At 38.8% G+C, this 19,364-nt stretch overlaps 1 protein-coding gene across 5 annotated transcripts in view; it reads left to right on the top strand.

Annotated features, from left to right (window-relative positions):
- Positions 1-13,139, top strand: part of CNOT4 (CCR4-NOT transcription complex subunit 4) — a 75,224-nt gene extending 62,085 nt beyond the window's left edge. For 3 of the 5 annotated variants that reach the window (XM_057386197.1, XM_057386190.1, XM_057386205.1), the window contains 2 exons: positions 10,742-10,954; positions 11,733-13,139. In XM_057386197.1, coding sequence (XP_057242180.1) covers positions 10,742-10,954; positions 11,733-12,034 — 515 coding nt within the window. In that variant the 3' untranslated portion in view covers positions 12,035-13,139. The remainder of the gene's footprint in view (positions 1-10,741; positions 10,955-11,732) is intronic. The other 2 variants (XM_057386214.1, XM_057386223.1) reach the window with 1 other exon arrangement.
- The last annotated feature ends 6,225 nt before the right edge of the window (positions 13,140-19,364 follow it).

Genomic DNA, 19,364 nt, shown 5'->3' on the forward strand with positions numbered 1-19,364 from the left:
TTTTAACCATGCAGCTGACTGATATGGAAACTGCAGTAGGTTTCTTTGAGCTGTTCCTAAAATTTCAAAACAATGGGGTTGAATATCACAAGTCTGTGTAATAGAATATAATGAAGAATCAAAATTTTATTCTCTCAAGACCTCTTAGTTTTGATGTTGTGGCTTACATGTGTTAATACCATCAATAAAGATGTACATATTTATGTATATTTAAAGATGAGACAATAAATGAGTAGACAGCTCTATTAATTTTGGGTGCCACCCAGTAGTGTCTGTACCAGTGGTGTTGCATTCCTTATCCAGACACAGATTAGCAYGTGTTTTCATGTCATGGCTGCGTTTAGGTTTTTGTGAAGCTGTAGCTGATAGCAGAGAGGACAAAGCAATGACTGTATTGTTTAGTAGGTCCAGCTTCCTCCCACTTATTTTAAGTCCTGAGCTCTTCCATTCCTAAACAATTTATGGTGTTGCATCTTCTCCTGCTCTAAGTTTTCTGGCCTCTATGCCCCCAGCTATTGAACTTGTCTTGAACATCAAATCCATTCTTGCCCTAATGCTGTCTTGTGGACAAGGTTTTAGTAAAACAAGAGAAGATTCCTATATGTTGGCTGTGATCATATTATTTAAAGACTTCATTCACAAAAAAGGATAAAATGTCAGAATTAGAGTTAACATGCTTTCCCTTTAATACTAAGATTCCTTGTCTGACATGATATTTTCTCATAACATAACTGCATTTCCATTTGAGGCACACATTTCTTATTTGGTCTTTTTTAYGGTCTTTGTCTCTTCTACCTGGGCTGTTTCTATCTCCTGAAAACAAACAAACATATACCCAGTGCTTTGTTTTATACTGCCTTGGAAGGAAAAAAAGAATTTATGTCATAGAAGCTGAAATTTTTCTGTGGTCTCAGGATAATAATTTGATAAGGGGTTTTGGGTGTGTTCTTCTACTRTGCCTTTTTAAAAGAGGGTTTGGACCATGTGGTATGACTGTTTAATTCAGCACACTGTAAAAATTAAAATCCTCTAAGTGCTATGTACAAAATGCAATTAATCCCATACCCTGCCAACAAGCAGTGTGATTCAACACATCTCTTCATTTAGATGCCATGGTCAAACATTTTCCTCTATTTTCCTCTTGACTTGACAATATATGAAAGTTTTAATGCCTGTTTTACCAATATTGGTTTCCTTAGTCCATTACTTTTCYGTCCTAATCTTTTAGAGAAGACCACTTGCTCACTTGATGCTCTTCCTTGATATTTTCTAACAGCAGSTGGGCAGAAAGCATGGCAGCTGATTATCATCTTTTCTGTGCCCCCTGGTTAGATCTGTGGCTGCTTATAACTGGGTCTTTCTCTGATTAGGTGTAAATATTGAAAATAGAAAATCTGGTGAATATCTTGGCTGATACAACTAACAGTTGTAGGTGCCATGTGTGGCATCTCCAAAGGCTTTTCTCTTTCCTGGAGTGCTGTGCAGCTCCTCTCAGAAGTGGATGTGTTGCCTTGATAACAGGGTCATTGCTCATTTGAAACTGCTTTRAATTGTGAAATGAAAAGTATCTTCTGTAAAAAACACTCATCTGTTAYTGCTTTTACTGATTTTTGTATATCCTGTTGTCCTCAACAAAAATTATTGTTAGCACAGTCTTTGCCATTGAACATTTTGTTCTTACCAGTCCTTACGTTTGCAGCACCCCATTTTTATTGTGGAGGTCCTTGGTCCTCCATCCTGCCTCTTTGGGAGATGCTTTGTGTCTGTGTGTATCCCCACCTTGAAATTAATTCTTCTTTTTTTTCCCATCATAACTAATTTTCTGTTTCGCTGACGAAGAGGAAGTGTTTGGCACAATATAGAACTAATCCTGTTTGAAAATAAACTTGCTCATTTCTGTTTCTCTGGAGAAGTTTAGTGGTTTTCTTTATGCACTCAAGTTTAAAATAAATTAAATGGAAGTGGGATTTCAGATTAATTTCCAAAATATTAAATCAATGTCAAGATTGAAATCTGCTGTGGATATTCCTTTTCTTAGCTCTGGTGTATGGTCCCTTAACTCCCATACACTTCCCACATTTACTACGAAGGCCTGGCTTCCTTGGTCTAATCTTTTCATGATCTCTCAGAGAACTTCATCCACAGCACCTGTCCGTTAAGTCCTGCTACTTCTCCAGCTGTTTCAAAATCTCATCTAACACACCCACCCTTCCTTCCAGTGCCTTTTCAGTACTAATACTGCAACTGTTTTCTAAATCCTATGGAATTTTTTTCCTATGATTGTATAGGTGATACCATTTCAAATAAGGCTTGATACATAAGTATCTGTCTTCATCTCTCTAGCTTAATTTTAAGCTCTTAAAAATTTTTAAAAATCTTTGACTGCAAGATTGTTAGGCACGACAGTGAAAGACAAGCATCCTCCTTTTTTGGGTAGCAAGATGCCTATTTTTAAATGTGTCATTTGATTTTGGAAGAAGGATATGTATGTGACAAAGAAAAAATCCTCCAACTTAGCTGCAATGTATCAAAGAATGGCTAATCACATTAACTCTACTATATTTGAAATAAACATGGGGTTGGTTGAAATAGGTGGCCTGAGTAGTGGACCCAATTTGCATTCTGGACTATCAGTCCTGACAGCTTTTTTGGTAACTTTCTGGAAACAGGGAGGGGACAAGCTGATGGGAGGTATTTCACATCAAATTTCATGACTGTTCGTGTCTGTAGTAGTGTCACCAAAGGAACTTCAGCTGTACTAAATGTTGGGGTTTGCCTGGGTTTTAGGGCTGGAAGACTGCATTTATTGTTAATAGAACCTCTTTAGGACTGGTTCACGATATTTTGGAAAGGTTGTTTCCTTTCACAGGTARCTGGTAAGATCTTGGGACAGCCCTGCAGTAGCAGAAGAGCTAGTTCTGTTGTCTGATGTAATGTGTTTCCTTCCTCCAGCAGGCAGATGCTTAGCCTTGGGATGCTGTTCTCTTTGATGCTTTTGAAGTGAAGTCACTTCAAAATATGCAATAAGTCACTGGCATGAGTTAAAAGGTGCAGCTGTCTTAGTGATGTTACATATGTGGCGTTTTCCTTTTAAAGACTGGAAATGATTGCACCTGGCAGTGCCACCTTTTAGTACCAGTGTCTAACAAAAGACTGTGCCTTGACATGGACCTAAAACTTAGGTTCTTTCTAASTCTGTTTAACAAAATACCACTTACGATTGATGCATTTCAGCAAAAAGTACAGATAGTTCATGGCTTTCCACATAAACTTGAAAAACAACTGAGAGAGCAAACATAATGTTTTTTAAATTGTATTGGAGGAGGAGCATAAATGAATCCTGAAGGAATAGCAGCAACTGAAGGGGCARCTTTGCAAAAAGTGTTTCTCCTCCCAGTGATGCCAAGTTACATTTAAGGGCAAAAAGAAAAAAATTTCCATCATTTGCCATATCTCGGTTCCTTCTACATCAMAACCTCATTTGAACTTCTTCTTGTCCTCAAAGGAATTATTTTACAAAATCCATCTATTTAAAAAATAGGTCACTTCTATTAAAAGTCAGCATCTAGTAATCAAAATTAATTTCATGTCATGGAAGGTGAAAACTCTGCTTTCTTGCAATTTGTCTAATTTTCCCACAGAATTATTGAAATAATCTGCAAATATGTATCAGCCTTAATTGTTTGCTACAGATGTGGGAAAATGAAAAATGAGTTTATCATTTGTCAGAGTATGCTTTCATTGTGCTATTGCTGGTCTTGCAGTCTGAGTCAGAGGTTTGGTTGATTGGTTGGATATTCTTGGAATCCAGAATCTCTGTAACAAGATAGGCTCTTGCTAATTGTTGCTRTAACTTTGAAGATCTTGGGTTTTTTGTTTGCTATTTCTAGTTGTTGCATTGCCCATGGGGCAAGTATCAAATATTTTATTTTCATTTATGCATGTATCTATCCATGTACCCACAAGGACATTTGTACTCAGGGGATTTTCATGTGAAGTCAGAGTTTGTTCTATTGACCAACAGGGTAATCTGGTTAGATTGAGCCCTGATGTATGATGTGAGAGGAAGCATCTTAGGTTAAAATCAACTTTTTTTCTCAAATGAATAGAATTGCTTGCTTTCTGAACTTTTTAATGAAACAGTTCTATGTGTAGGATTCAAGTATCTATTTCATTTGTTTCAGCATCTTAAATCTTTGTGCATTTAGTTTAGCTTTATGGTAATATTCAGGATTATCAGCAGCAAAAGCTATTTTCTTATAAAGTTTTTTGTTTTGTTTTTCTTTGGATGAGATGGATCTTGTTAACTCATGCAAAGAAAGAGRTTATTTATTGACCAAGATGGAAGTATTACAGAATATATTGTCTATTTTGTATGCGGTATAGTGGACCCCAGCTTGGTTCAAGTCCTGCAGTTGACCACTATGCATTTTCAGTAATAAACTCAAAAAGCTAGTAATAAAAAATAGTGGAATTCTCTGGAAACATTTTGTAGGAAGTCAAGTGTGTTTTTCAAAGCAACTTAGAATCTCATTTTGGAATTTACTTGTAGATTGAAATTGGGTAGCTGGCAGCTATAATTGTATGTTAGATCTGGTCACTTGAGCCATGGTGAGTGTAAGTCAATCACAAGATCTCTCCAGAAYACCTGATGTAAAATTGCTTTTCTCAAACATAATAAAATTCTGACACTGTAGATGCGAGCAAATATGAGTCTTCTTATTGTCCCCATACTAATGTTGTAGAAGGGATTTCCCTTGAAAATARATTATATTTTCTAACTCACAACACTTGCTTAGTCACAGAAGGCTTAAAAGTTGTACTGTCAGATCATCATCAAAAAGGAAAATTATTTAGAAAGTCTTATTTTCCCCTTTCAGGTGTATACTTTAGAATTAATATATTCTGCTTGATAAGTTGGCTAACTGGCAAGTTAAGTTGCAGTTGGGTTTATTTGAAATCGAAGAATAGTGTGCTTTTGTTTACATGGCAGTCTTTTAAATTGAGTGGAATTACTATAACCATGGAAATCAATGTGRAATAAGATAAAAGGAACTTTATTTGCATTATTTTAAAGCTGAGGGTAAACTTGTGTCTCTTGTCTTCCAAAGCCAATTTTGTATGTGTGTGTATGTACATAAATTTCATGTATGTGTGCATCTTTTGTTTCCYCAGCTCTTAGCAGTCATGACTGTAGGACTTTCATTTGAAATTTGCACTGTGAAATGACACTTAGYTGGGTTTTGTGAATAGTTGAATTGTTTCCCATGTATAGACAATGTTTTATGAGGCTTTTAAAGGTTCCCTGCAAACAGCTTAATCTTCTAGTGCTCCTGTCACTTGATGTCTCCCTAATATGATGAAGTGGCTACTTGTATTCCTGACGGACAGCACTGCTGTTTAAATGTGGACAGTTTCCATCTTCTCTAATCTGCCAGTGACATTCTTAGGCCTCTGTGAATGGATGAAACATCATTGTTTGGTTTAAGCATTGTTTAGGGATTGCTGGGAATCATAGATACACACAGTCAGTGAAGTCTGAGGGAGAAAYCCTTCAGGTTGCAGAAGTTTAAATGTCATTTCACTCATGGTTTTAAAAATTCTGTGAGCAAACAAGCTTATTATTCTTACTAAAGTGGAACAGATACAGTTCTTATCATAACTGCTTTGTTGATATTTAAGTATACAAGCTTTGGATTAAAGGCTTTTGAGTTTATCTAAAGTTAATTTTGGTCTGAGGATCTAAAGAAATTATGGTCATAATAACTATTTTCAAAACAGAAATGGCAATAGTGGAAAGACATTTTGAGATCAAAAAAKAGAAGCCCCAGTCACTTCTCTGAATAGGGCAGCAGGCTGTTCCAGGGAAAGCATGTACAGTTTTGTTAGCTGTGAATGTGGTAGCACAAGGCAGAGACTGGGACCAGAGATGTCCCTTGAAAGGCTATGCTGCTCTGGTGGCCCCATTTGTTTTAATTGAGTTGAAAGACTCTGGCTGAACTCCTTCTGGTAGTCTGTCCTGTTCTCTTTTATCCTCTCATTTTTCTTTGGCTCCAAAGTTTATTGTACAGTATCCTTGAAGATTTCACAAGGCCCTTTTTACCGTTAGGTTGTTGAAATAGCTGTTCTATTGCTGAATAYATCTTAATAGTCTTTATGCTTCTTTTGCTGCCACTCTGCAGTCAGGTATGTGGCATTGCCTAGCAGTTTATTTTTCTCTCATATGATGGTTTTCCTCTGATTTTATTTTGCTTATTTGAAGCTTTTCTGTAGTTGACGCACTGTTGTGTGTCTTGTTTACACACATGGCATACTGATGGRTTCTTTAAAAATAAGCAAATAATTGCAACCTAGATTTGCAGGACTGTTTGCTTTTCAGTGGGACTAGAATATTTAAGACTCTTGGTGTAAAGGCATTTAATGGTTTTAATCAATTAGCATGAAATTAAGCTTTTGTAATGGCTTGGAATACAATTTGGTAGAGCAGAGAAATACCCTTGCTTTACACATAATGTAACAATCTCATTATGTTTACTATTGGTCATATTTATTGAAGCATGTACTGGGTGAATTATGCTTTGGATTTGACTATAGGATTGTATCAGAATTGGGGCAATAATTTGAAATGGTTTAGTCACTGCAGAATGTTCATTTTAGTGGGCTTGTCTCACACCAGGAAAACTTCAAGTTGTACTCTCCCATCAGTATAAAAGAATGAGTGTTTCAGTGTCACTAAAATGACACTGCCAAATTTGAAACATGCTTGGGTCTTCATTGCAGTGTCATTGTCAGAATTTTGAAAGTCATGGAACAGCCTGTGTCAGTGCAGCAAACACTTGTGCAAACATCTTCAAAAATTGTGATTATGGCTAAGCCAGAATACTGTTGTACATCATCCTCTTCACTGACTCTTCCCTAAATATACACTGGCTTGCTTGTTTTGAAGAAATAGTCTTAAGGCATTGCAGGTAGAAGATGAGGTAAAACCACCAGATTGTCTGCTAGGATTTAATAATGGGGCAACGATTTTACTTAGAAATTCATTAAATGACTGGTTTTACACAAATTAATGTTCAGGCTCCTCAGTTGTATTCTTTTTCTTAAGTTAACTTTTTAAATTTAGATTGGATGGAAAGTTGTATTTGTGATGAAGCTCTTTTTTCTTTTCTCATTCTAAGACAGTGGTTGACTCTGCAAATTTTACATACAAGTGCTTTTATTTCACCTTGTCGTACCTCTGAAGACACAGGAACATTTCAGTGCAAGAACTGGGATCTGTTCACCCCTGAAAACACAAGTTTCCACTAGACCAGACAGGATTATGAAAAGCACATCAAGGGAAGACTGGAGWCCAGGATATGTATTTGAGCCTGTTTTTCACATGAATAGTGATGCTTTCAGTGATGTTTCACCAGGTTATTCTCTTTTGAAAGACAAAGCTAGGGCATAAGGGCAGGAATGGCATATTTATCTTGGTGAATAAAATATTTTCTTTGCAGTCATCTGGGTTTTGCCTTGTTTTCTTCTGTGTTTTCCTGCTATAAGTGGACATGTTAGTTTAAGCCTTTTATAATGGGGGTGTGGAAGGAGACAGCATTTCCACTCCTTGAGAGAGGGAAGTAGTGCTGTATTTTTTCTCACACACCTAGGCTGTAATGTCCAGTTGAGAAGTCTGCTAACAGTCAGAAAATTACTCCTTCCAACCGGTTAAGTTTAGACATAGGGAAAGGTAATAGTCAAATGCTTTTTTTAATAGATCTGTATTTACTGAGAGCTAACCTTTTGTTATTTTTAGCTATGGTCCTAGCTTSGTCATGAAGCATAGACTTATTTAACAGTAAGAACAAACTAGGTGAGGGATGAGTAATGATTTCTGAAGGAATTACTTTTCTTCCATTGGTGGAAGTAACTATTGTCTCTGGAATAGATTTGCATTTTCATGTAGGCTATTTAAAACTTGCCAGATTCCAGCTAAGACCTGCTGATTTAGTTGTTTCTTTTGGGTATTGGTGTATGATACCTGGAGACTACTCACATTCTATTTGGGTGCTTTATGTATCATAGCCAGTAATTGAGGCCTTGGAGAGTAGTGCATGGAGTGTTTAAGAGCATTACATTCCCTATTGATCCTATCTACTTTGGCACTTAATGCATTTTAATCCTTTAACAGATCCCATATTACAAATAATAATTTGTGTCATTTTTCCTTAAAGGCTGAGAAAGCTTCATATTTGTTATGGGGGTTTGGTTTGCTTGGTTGGGCTTTATTTTTAAGCTCCGTGCAATTRTTAGCCAAGCAGGAACTTTATGGACATCTGAGCAATATGGTGCTTCTTGGGTTTTAAATTTTTTTAAATTGTCTACGTACCCAGCAGCACAAGATTTTAATAAACCAACTYTCTTATAGCTAGCAAACGATACCGTTTTGATTGATACTGAATCCTTTTAGGCCTTTCATCTCTTGACTTCTGTGAATCCAAATAGATTTTGTACACATAGTTGAGGTAAAGAGCAGTCTTCTCAGTTTCTTACTGCCTGTTGTGTGTTAGAGAGGGTACGCAGCAGTGATGCACTATGCCTGCCTCAGACATCAGTGTCTCCTCACCAAATGTGTGCCAGCCTATTCCATTCCATGTGAGTCTTGTATCAAAACACTTGCTACCTTTCTTGACTCTTACGTGTGCTGCATTATTGTCTTTACAAAATGAAGAATGACATGGCAAAAAAACATACATATTGTCTTAGCCCAAGGAGGCCTAATGCTCTGTGACATTTATTTTTCTATCCTGTTTCTTATAACATCCTGCAGGCTTTGTCTTCATTAGACTTCCTCAATGATGTGTTGCAGGTGTGTAGTTTACTACACATTTATTTTCTTTCACAAGAGTTTTGAGGGTGTGTTGGAGGTTAGTATAAGACTGTGATTGAGACCCTTGCAGATCTGTAGCTCACAGGTTGTTGAGATGAGTACGTTCATTCCTGCATGTACCCAGTAAGCACTTTTGTATGTTTTTTGCTTTGTAGTAGAAGTAAATAATTAAACCAAGCTGTGTTTCTTTGCACAAGCTTTTTGAAGCAGCAGTGAGGGGAAAAAAGATGGAAAGTAATGGTGTACAATGCAGGGTTTGTTGCAGTGATTTCTGCGATCATGAGCTGACTACTTCTAGTCCAAAAAGTTCATTTAGAACTTGTCTCAAATGGGCTTATGGATCTTCAAGACAGTTGTGAACAAATATCTCTTGAGGACATTTTCTGCTAGTTCTTTAAAAAATTTTGATTTATTGTTTTTAACCTTGTGATTGTAGATTTTAACAAAAAATATATTGCACCAAAACTTTAAAAGGATTTATTTTGTGCATTACTATTGCAAAGGAAAAAGCAGGCACTCTGAAAGGACAGATTTTCAAGAAGTATTCTTTGTTTGTTTGTGGGGTTTTTTTCCCCCCTCTAATTACAAAAAGGTATTTGCTTGAGACATCACTTTTTTCTGAGCATTCAGCTTTGCAGAAAATGCCAGGGAAGGTTTTGATAGCAATTGAGACTGCTGACTTTACTGTCCAACATGAAGTTGCAAGTTAGTGATATCCAGTAATTTTCCTGTAATTAAGTCTTCTTTCCTGTAAGGAAGACTTAAATCTCTTCTGCCGTTGATGGTAGCAGTATTGTGAAAGTCAAGGTTCTTTTTTTCAATAGGATAGGCAGAGGTCTTTAAAAAAGAAAAGGTTGTATTCTAGGTATTTGTCAAAAAGACAACTATGTGCCAACATACTACCTAACACTTCCTTTCGAAATATAGTTGACCACAAGTTAATGAAGTATGATTTCTTGTATTGGCTGATAAATACTGGAATGCTCATGTCTGTGTTGTTTCACTTTGAGATATTTAAAGCAGGAGATGAATCACAGAAGTGGATAGCCTGTTCTAGATAGCATGGTGTAACTTTTGTGTTGAGGGATTGTTTGCTGTAGTGCCAATAGCCRTATTATCCTGTTGTTCTTTATCAATATGTGTCCTGAAACATTTAGACAAATAGTTGAGACTTGCCTGCTTTGTTGTCCAGCTGGTTTGCTTCTTACCAAAGTTTTGAGGATATTTCTCTATCGGGAATTATTCTGAAAGGTCTCTAAGGAATTTTCACTGCTGTTCTTCAACTGCAAGAGGAGATTTCACTCTCTCCAACTTCATTACCATTTTTTTCGGAAGAACATCTGTAGGGCTGTGAATGAGCAAGCTATAACAAAACAAAAGACTTCTGTGATTTTCCTCAGCCTCCCTGGTTTCTCAAGTTCAGTTTCTATTGCAAAGCCCTATCTAGCCTTTCTTCATTTTGATGTGCATCAAACAAAGCCCTTGTGAGCCTGCTGCCCATTAATAAAGCAGCTGAATTGCAGCAGAGGTATTCTCATCAAGTACCTGGTAGATTTTCCCTTGTCAGTAATAGAGAGAGCCACTGTGTCCTTGATTATTCAATTCTCTGAACCAAAATGGGGAAATACATATTGGGGGAGGAGTTAAATCTTTCTCCCATTCCCTTATACTTTGTTTAAAACCTGCCAGCCCCTCTGAGTCATTCATCAATCACGGAAACATTGACCCTAGTTTTTGGACAGGGAAAGTATTAAATGCTTAGCTTAAAAAGTAAAAGCAAAATCCCATACCCCACCAAAGAAGGACATCTGTTTCTAACTTCAGCTTTTTATTTTTTTTATCTTTCATTTTTTTTGTTGGTAAATCTCCCAGACAACAGCAGTTCTGTAGAGAGTTTAAATATGAAGGAATGGCAGGACGGGCTAAGGGCACTTCTACCGAACATTAACATCAACTTTGGTGGACTGCCCAATGCTTCTTCCCCCTCCAACGCCAACCACAGTGTACCAACGTCCAACACTGCCACCACCGACAGCCTGAATTGGGACAGCCCTGGCAGCTGGATGGACCCCGCAATCATCACAGGTAACAGTTTCTCACTCCTTCAGCTCCACTGGCAAACCATCAAATGGGTATTTGGCACAAACTGATTTACATCTGGAAAAAAAAAAAAAAAGAAAAAGTCAGTATGCGGTGGTCTCTTCCAGCTTCCATCCACAAAACCTCAAGGGTCCAGGAATTTTTATGGAACCTCTAGGTATAACAGCGTCACTCAGGCCTTTGCAATGCATGCCCGGGACCTTTGCAGGCAGTCAGGTGGATCAGTGCTTTCCTTGTAGGGTCAATCTCTAGGTGTCCCTTCTGCTGGATGGCATGTCCAGTATGTGCGTCGCTGGTCCTGAGGCACTGAAGGCAATCACTGGACTTTGTTATTTAAAAAGGGACGTACTCCACTTGTTTATAAAGCTCTCTTTTATAAGGCTGTCTGGTTGTGTTTCCCTGTTAGAGAGGCTGAAGCATGATTCAAGTAGGCAGAGTAAAAGGTGAAGCATGCAGTGTACTGGCAGCTTGGTGTGGTAATGTCATGTTGACMGGGATGCAGTTCTTGAGCAGAATATTTGATAGAAAAATGTGTGTTTTATGAAGAAGTGTTCGGAGGGTGAGCTTTTTTCTATCTGGATTTAATGCTATATGTATTGCAGCAGGGTAATTACATATAATAATGTAAAATGCATTTTCTGTACAAATTAATCATGTTTTTTCATTGTTRCTTTTTGTTAGGTTAAATTGACCTCCTTCATGGTCAATTTATTACTTCTCCTCTGACTTGCCTGTATCCCTGTTTTTTTTCTTCTTTTCTTAGGTATCCCAGCCTCCACAGGAAACAGTTTAGACACCCTTCAAGATGACAATCCTCCACATTGGCTAAAATCTCTTCAGGCCCTCACAGAGGTGGATGGCCCCAGTGCAGCACCATCACAGACGCACCACAGTAACCCCTTCGGCACACAGATCCCTCTGCACAGAGCCAGTTGGAATCCCTACTCGCCTCCTTCAAACCCCACCAGCTTCCATTCCCCACCTCCAGGCTTTCAGACAGCCTTCAGACCCCCCAGTAAAACCCCCACAGATCTACTACAGAGCTCAGCGCTGGATCGTCATTAGGAAAGGAGGAAAAAGAAAAAAAGAAAAATAAGACCCAAAACGTTAGAAATGCAGGAAGTGTCCCACCCTGACTCCTCCCCATGTCCACCTACTGTTCCCTGTCATATCTTTCTTTCTGAAGAATCCAGTTCCTGATCAAACTTCCCCCCCAAATGCAATGCCATCACAGGGTCATAGCCATTCTTTTTGTTGAGTTTCTGCAGAACCGGTGTTTGAAATACACTGTTTGAAATAACTTTCTAACCATTCTAAGAAAAAAAAAAAAAAGAGAGAGAGAAATCAAAATGCAGTCTCAATGCTTAAGGAGAATATTACTGTCTTACGTCTTTTGCACATGAGTATTTCTGCCTAGTGGAAAAGTGTCAATCTGCAGTAGGGGAAAAATGCAATGCAGAATCAAATGCAAGAACATGAAAAACATACTTAATTTAAATCAATTTACTGAACATGTGGGGCAAGCAGTGGCCCAGCATTTATTTTGCATGCAGTGTGGCACTACACAGGGAAATTGCTATGTTGGGGTTGGTTCTTTTCTTTTTTTTAGCAGGGGATTTTATTGCATCAGTCAGAGTTTGACATGAAGTGTGTTGAAAGACAAAACACTTATAGCTATGAGTAACTGGCATGTTGCTAAAGAGTGGTTTAAAGAGGGGAGAATAAGATTTTTCTTTAATTTTGGCTTTAGATTTCAAGTAAACTTTAATGTTTTAAAAGTATTCACAGATTTAATACCTAGCATATACGTAATATAATTATAAGCAGCTGAAACACGAGTGATATTTACTTCAGTCTTTCTGTCTCCTCTGTCAGTCTCTCTTTCTTTTTTTTTTTTTTTTTTTTTTAAAGGATTCACCTGATTAGGGCACTCTGGGATAGCACTGCATTGGGGCCACATGATCACCATCAGGAGCAACCTCTGACCTCCTCTGCCTGCAGCTTTTACTTAACCCTGTAGTTTCTGGACGTTTGTGCAGTATTGAAAAGACAGGAAAAAAGAAACAGATGAATAAACATGGTTATAACCTGACGCTAAAACTAAAACCAAGGAAATGTACCTCTTTCTCCAGAATTAAAACTAAAATCTTAAATAAAACAAAAAACTTGATGATGATTTTGTGTTTGCTTTCTGACTTTTTTAACCTTGGATTTTTAATTACTGCATCTAGTCAAAACCATATGCCWTTGCATGTTTGGGATTTTCTTATTCATCTAAGCCAGAACTGCCTTATCATTGGAAATACTGCTTTGTATGGTAACATACTGCATTGAAGGGTGGAAAAGGCATACACACTTTAAATCTTTTAAAGGGATTCTGTTGTCTTCACTCGTGGCACTAGCTAGAGGCTGTCTAACTGTTACTGGTGGTACCCTTTTAAATCTGAAGCATGAAAATCTTGTTTATATTTTCTGAATTAAATGCCAATGGCATTTGGGGTTGATAGCATGCAATAATGTGCCTGAAGATATGGCAGAGAATTTGTTACAACTCCTATGTTTCTCAGCCACCTTGCATAAAGGTGTAAAATACTGTCACTGAACAACAGGGGATGAAGAGCTCCTGATGTGCAGAAGGCCTCCAGTAAGCTTTTATACTTCTAAGCAGACATATTTAAAACCAGCAACCTTGTGATTGATGTTATTTGTGAGGGTGGCAGAGAGCCTGAAATTCTGAAGATGCCTGTGCAGAAGGATTTTTCAGCTGGTGTGAGCTGTATACTTCAGGCTGACAGCCTTCTGAAAATGTTTGCTGCTGGCAGGGCCAAGAAAAGGAATTTCCACTGATGAGCTGTGAACATGTAAATGGGGATAGGGCAGGGGAGGAACTGGCCTTTCAGAGGGTGGGAACAAGTCCTAAATCAATCACTGCACAGAGAAGCTGAGTCTTGAATATATACCAAGTGTTTCTCTATATCCTGATGTGCRAAACATCACTTGCTGACTACATGCTTTTGCTCTTCTCTCACCTGTGATGCCATTTTAGTGCTGTATTTACTCTCTGTATAATGGACCTATATATACGGTTTCTGAACTGGCAGCATTGCTGCAGATGAGTCGTGTGCCCAGGTTAGTTGGGAGAATGTGCACACCCTTTGATGCCAGTGCTCTCCAAAAAGCAACCTATGTTTTTGTCATCCAGCCATCCCCTGTAACTGCAGGCTGGAGTGGCCTTATCTGTGGCTGTGCCTTCTGATGCCCCTGAACTGGGGGTGCAGCCCAGCAGGAGCTGTCTGCTGGAGATACTGGTGAAAATGTAAATGATGTTTGGTTTGGGATMTTTTTTTCCTCCTTCCCCAGCTGCTACATGTTTTTTCCACCTTTAATATTTTATTTTAGGAGAGTGCCCTTCCTGACCTGAAAATTAGCAAGCCTCCCAAAGCAGCTCTATCTGCTTTCTGTGTACCACAGCAATTCCTGAAGCTGCTGCCTTCTCCAACTTTTACTAGTCCCTTTGTTGCAGTTTAGGAGGTGACAAGAAATGTGACAAGAAATTCTGTACAGGGACCTTTATTGAATATCCATGTGATTGTCTCAGTGATCTGTTGTTGTTTCATGAATTGTCTGGACACCTGCAGTTTTTTCATGCATTAAGCAAAAAACCGTGCTTRGCTGAAAGGCTGGTGACCCAGGACTAGCAGCACATTTGGTAGGTCATGTCTGGTGAAGACAGAGTTGGAAAAAGAGGATGGGCTAGACGCCTCCTCCAACATGTGTATAAGTGTATGTTAAGGGAAGGAAGGGTATTGTTGGCCGTGAGTATRTTGGTACAAGAAGCTGTGTGGCATTTTCAACAAATTTACCATTYAGGTGTAGTTATTTGAGGGTTACCAATGCTGAAGTTAGTAAAGGTTCCTGCCCTGTGGCATTTTTCCCCCCATCTTTTTAATATCTAACAAGAGAATTATGTTTTTCTAGATTACAGCAAGGAATAAAAATGTCACCTGGCTACAGTGAAGAACCATTGTATGAATTCGTTTTCCTTTAATAACATTAATTTCCTACTTGGAAATCAAATGTCAGCAGTATGTGTACTATTGTAAATGCAGTATCTTGACAGAGCTATTTTAATCACACTTAAGATAGAAAAAAAATTAAAAGGGAGAAAGAAAACAGCTAGAAAGGGAAAAAGTAAAATGTTAAAAAGAAAAAAGGAATTTAAAAAGTTTTAAGGAGGGCTGCTGGGAGCTGGCACGTGCTCAGCACATACTGGGTTATTGCAAARTTCAGTTTTCCTCCTGTTGTGAAAGCTTTTGGCAGTGCCCTGGACTCCCTGTGCCTGGAACCAGGAGTTGGGTACCAGGTTTTGACCCAGCCTGATGACTTGTGCAGCAGTTACTGGGAGTAAGGGAGGTCTGGTTGTCTGCTGAGCTGATTCCAGGTGAATCCACCCTCTGGCACCCCCCCCCCTGCCTTCTGCAATTCCTGAAAAGCAGTTTCAGTGCCCCTGCTGGAGCAGGCATTTCACTGGTGCTGACCACAGCTGGACCTTCACTGTCCCCCATYTGGGGACTTACTGAACTCTGAAGATTAGTTTTCTTCTCCATCACAGACTCTGTTGTCCCAAGAAGTTTTTTTCCTTGAGATGCTCATTTAATCATGTTGGATTTTAGGGAAAATGAAGGATGGTTTTGGCTTTGTGGTTTTGTTTGCTGTTTCAGTTTGGGATTTTTTTATAGTTGGGTAAAGCTGGTCATGCTGCTGTGGAGATTTCTGGCTTTTTTTTCTTGTGGTGGGAGGGAAAGGGTCATGCATCAGTATCCATATTTATGCTTAAAAGGGAGTTTAGAAAAATATACTTGAAAAGCCTGTGGTCCCTGGGTGCTTGTTGTTCATATCTCTCTTCTGGGCATGAGGAAGTTGCCTTAKTTGCAAAGAGCTTAGGTTTGATGTTGGTCTCTAGAACATATAAATCCAGTGCATGGCAGGTGTTKTATTGCTTAGGACTGATTCCCTCTGAGGAAAGTTGTTGTGGTATATATATATAAAAAAAAATTAAAATAATAATTAAAAAATCACTGCCCGAAACTGAGGTGTGTCAAGAAACTGAGAGGTGGCACAGTGCTTGAAGGGGTGGGGGACTGAGTTGTCACCGGACCTGCTTGAAGGGCTTTGTAGGTACTTGTAACTTCTTGAGGGGGATGAACTCTGCTCCAGTCCAGCTGTCAGTGACAAGAGTTTTAAGTGTGGCCAGAGCACATAATGTGAAGTGGTGTTTGGCATGAGCCTGTGCTTTGAGGGGTCTTGTGTTACATCTCCAGCAGCGTGTGACTGTATGGCCAGCAGTGCAAGTGCTTTCCACTTCACTGGTGCATGMTCATCTGTTTGATATGAATGCAGATGTAGGAACTGTGAGAGCTTGTGYTCCTTCCTCTTTGCCCAAATGTCAGCATCTTTTTTCCTACTTTGGGATGTTCCACGGAYAGTAATCCCTAAAGCTTCTTAGCTTTTTCATATATTGTAGTTTTGTAGATTTTTTTAATATATAGTTGTATGGTTTCTAGTATTTTTCTTGCCCTTTCTCATGTTTTAGCATAATAAGTTAGACCTTTCTAACACATTTTTGAAATGCTGTTTAGTCTTATTCTTAAGAAGAGAATTTCTGAGAAAGATATCTTGTTTTGTACCAGAACTTAGGAGACATAACAAGATAYAGGACAAAGAAGCCCCTGGACCTATGCCAGGGGGCTGATCCAAGGGTGGATCACTAAGGCAATAGATGTTCTAATTAATTCACCTTATAAAAATTGTAGAATTTTAATCCTCTATCACTGGTGCCTATATAGCCATATTTGTGCACCTGAAAGCTTTCAGTGCTTTCTATGAAAGAATTGCTTTTTATCTTACCACTCTTAATGGTGTTTGGAAAGTTTTTGTCTTTTGATTCCAGTCAACAATAGGAAGGGGCTCTTGAGTTCTCTTAATATTGTGACACTAAATAAAGCTTCTGAAGAGTAAAAAGGTGAAATATTATAGCTTTGGGTTGGAGTGTAAGAAAAGCTGTAGCTTCAGCATGCTGTGATCTACATACAAGAGTACTGTAGATAAGCGAGATCTTCATCTTCCCTTCATTCTGGAGTTTGCCTTTGCCCTAGACACACTGCTGATGTTTCTGTGGCAAAATGAAGGCTCTTGAGAYGGAAATGGCCATATGAAGTTGTTGCCATACAAGTACAGGGARCTAGAGTGACTTGTGGGGACACAGGACTCCAGATTGCTGCATTGTGRAGGTTTTAGGTGAATTGGGTGACCTGTCTTACACAGATTTGTTACTGAATTCATTGTTCAAAAACACTGATCTAGGGTGGTCTGATGCAGTCATTTAAGTGTGGAAGTCATTAGAACAGAGGTGGTGTCACTGCAGAGGAAATCAGTACAGAAAATTCCTTTTTAATCTAAAATCAATGAGAGAGTGATCTGCCTGACAACTGGTGGGGAGGAGGTTCCATCTCCTGCAACACAGTTGAATCGGTGGGATATAGGCATCACATAGTTACTGTTGTTGTCTCCTCTGAAATCTTGCTAGATTGCTATTTCTTTTTCCCAGTCCTCAGACTTGAAAAATTGACAGATGTGTCTTTTGAGGTGCGTGGAGAGGGAATGGGACTTGCTTAGCTCTTTGCTCTTCCTACCAGTACTTAAAATGTTGCTCTAGAAAGCTTGTACTGCCAGAAGGTGGCCATTGTTTTCAAGCTTACCACAAATATCTTTAGTTTCATGGCTTTATCWTTTGGATATTACAGGTCCCAGCATTAATCTTGGCCAGATCTCCAGAAGGTCTGAGCCATCTTCTGCCAGTGCTAACAGTCACAGGAGGCTGGTACACCGACCTTCACTGGAGAATTTAAAGTTGTGACCAAAACTTGTTTAGCTCTTTCTACATAAGCATGCAGGCTGAGGTTTACAATGGAGTCTGAAGCTTAATTTCCTGTTAACAAAAACAAAACAAAACAAAAACAAAACAAAAACAAAAAACACAGAGGATGCTTTGTTCAGCCACTCAGCAGAAAGCTACTGCTTGTGAAGTTTGCCTGGGACAGAATGGGCAATGAGCTGGCCTTGCAGCTGTCCCAGCCCCCTTCAGATGGTTTCCTTCAGTTCCACCTCTCTGCAGGATATTACATGTATTATAATCTAAATTTTTTTTTAAAAAAGATGATACATGTGGTTCAGTGAATGGTGGCCCCAACAGGAACCACTGGGTAACATTCCAAGAATGCCTGGGATTATAGCCTAAGAGGTTTGCTTCTTCCAGTTTCCAAATTAGTGAAAGCTTAAATACAGTTGCCTTCCTCCTCCCCCTCATTTGGTAAATGAATGCAAATTGTGCTTCTTGTTGCCTTGCTGATGGTGCCTTCCTGAGCTGAAGCTGAGTGTGGCTCTTCACACTTTAACTTGGCGCTTTGCTGTGCTGGTCCAAGGAACTGAGGCAAAGACTAAGGGGTTGATATGGAAGCTTGTAGTAGAAGTGACCTTCCTGCCTTTAACCCATTTCTCTTCCACTGGTTCTCCTGCTACTTGAAATGAGTTTTGAGGGGGACCTGGCTGTGTGCTCTTCCTTGCTGGAGAAATTAGGCTTAAACTATGTTTTGGTATTAAATAGTTCTCTTTTGAAGCTTAGCTTTGCATACACGCACAAAAAATGGTCAGGAGTATGTTACTCCAAGGAAACATTTCRGTTTTGTCAAGTAAGTAATTTTTTTAAATATTTTTTGTAGAAAATGCTTGTTTCAAGTTGACAGTTTTCTCTGTATGAAAAATTACAGTGTCAGTATTGAAAATGCTAAGTTCTTGTTGTGACACTTCAAAATCAGCACCTTTTGGAACATGTTTGGCAAAAGATTTCTATATGTAAAATGTGCATAATTTCAGTTTATAGTGAAAGCAGGTGTTAATCTCTWATATTGCGTAGCAAAAAAATCATACTTTTTAAAGCCTGAGGTTTTAAAGCCTCACTCAAATCCAGGGAACAACAAACTGAGTCCCAAGTGTATTTTTTTAACAAAAATCTCTTTGGAAAGATAGAAAATTGTAGTGAGGTTTTTTGGAGTCATGCAAACATGCCAAGGGAGAGGAACAGARAAAGAAATGGATAGGAAAAGTCTCATTCCCATCCTATTCAGTTTTTCTTCTTTTTCTTGATTTTGTCTCTTAACAAGACAACTCCTCCTGAACAAGAAATTGRGTAGCACTGTTCCCAGGGCAGATCCTGGGCTGAATGCCCAGCAATGAACCCTATTTCAGTGCAGCAGAAGTGGAAGCAGAGTCCATGGGTACAGCACCAATGGACTCATGAGACCCCAAAACACCTGCAGCACTGTGTCCAAACTCATGG

Source organism: Malurus melanocephalus, unplaced genomic scaffold (genome assembly GCF_030028575.1).
Source record: "Malurus melanocephalus ecotype Western Australia unplaced genomic scaffold, MMel_1.1 scaffold_16, whole genome shotgun sequence".
NCBI lineage: Eukaryota > Metazoa > Chordata > Aves > Passeriformes > Maluridae > Malurus > Malurus melanocephalus.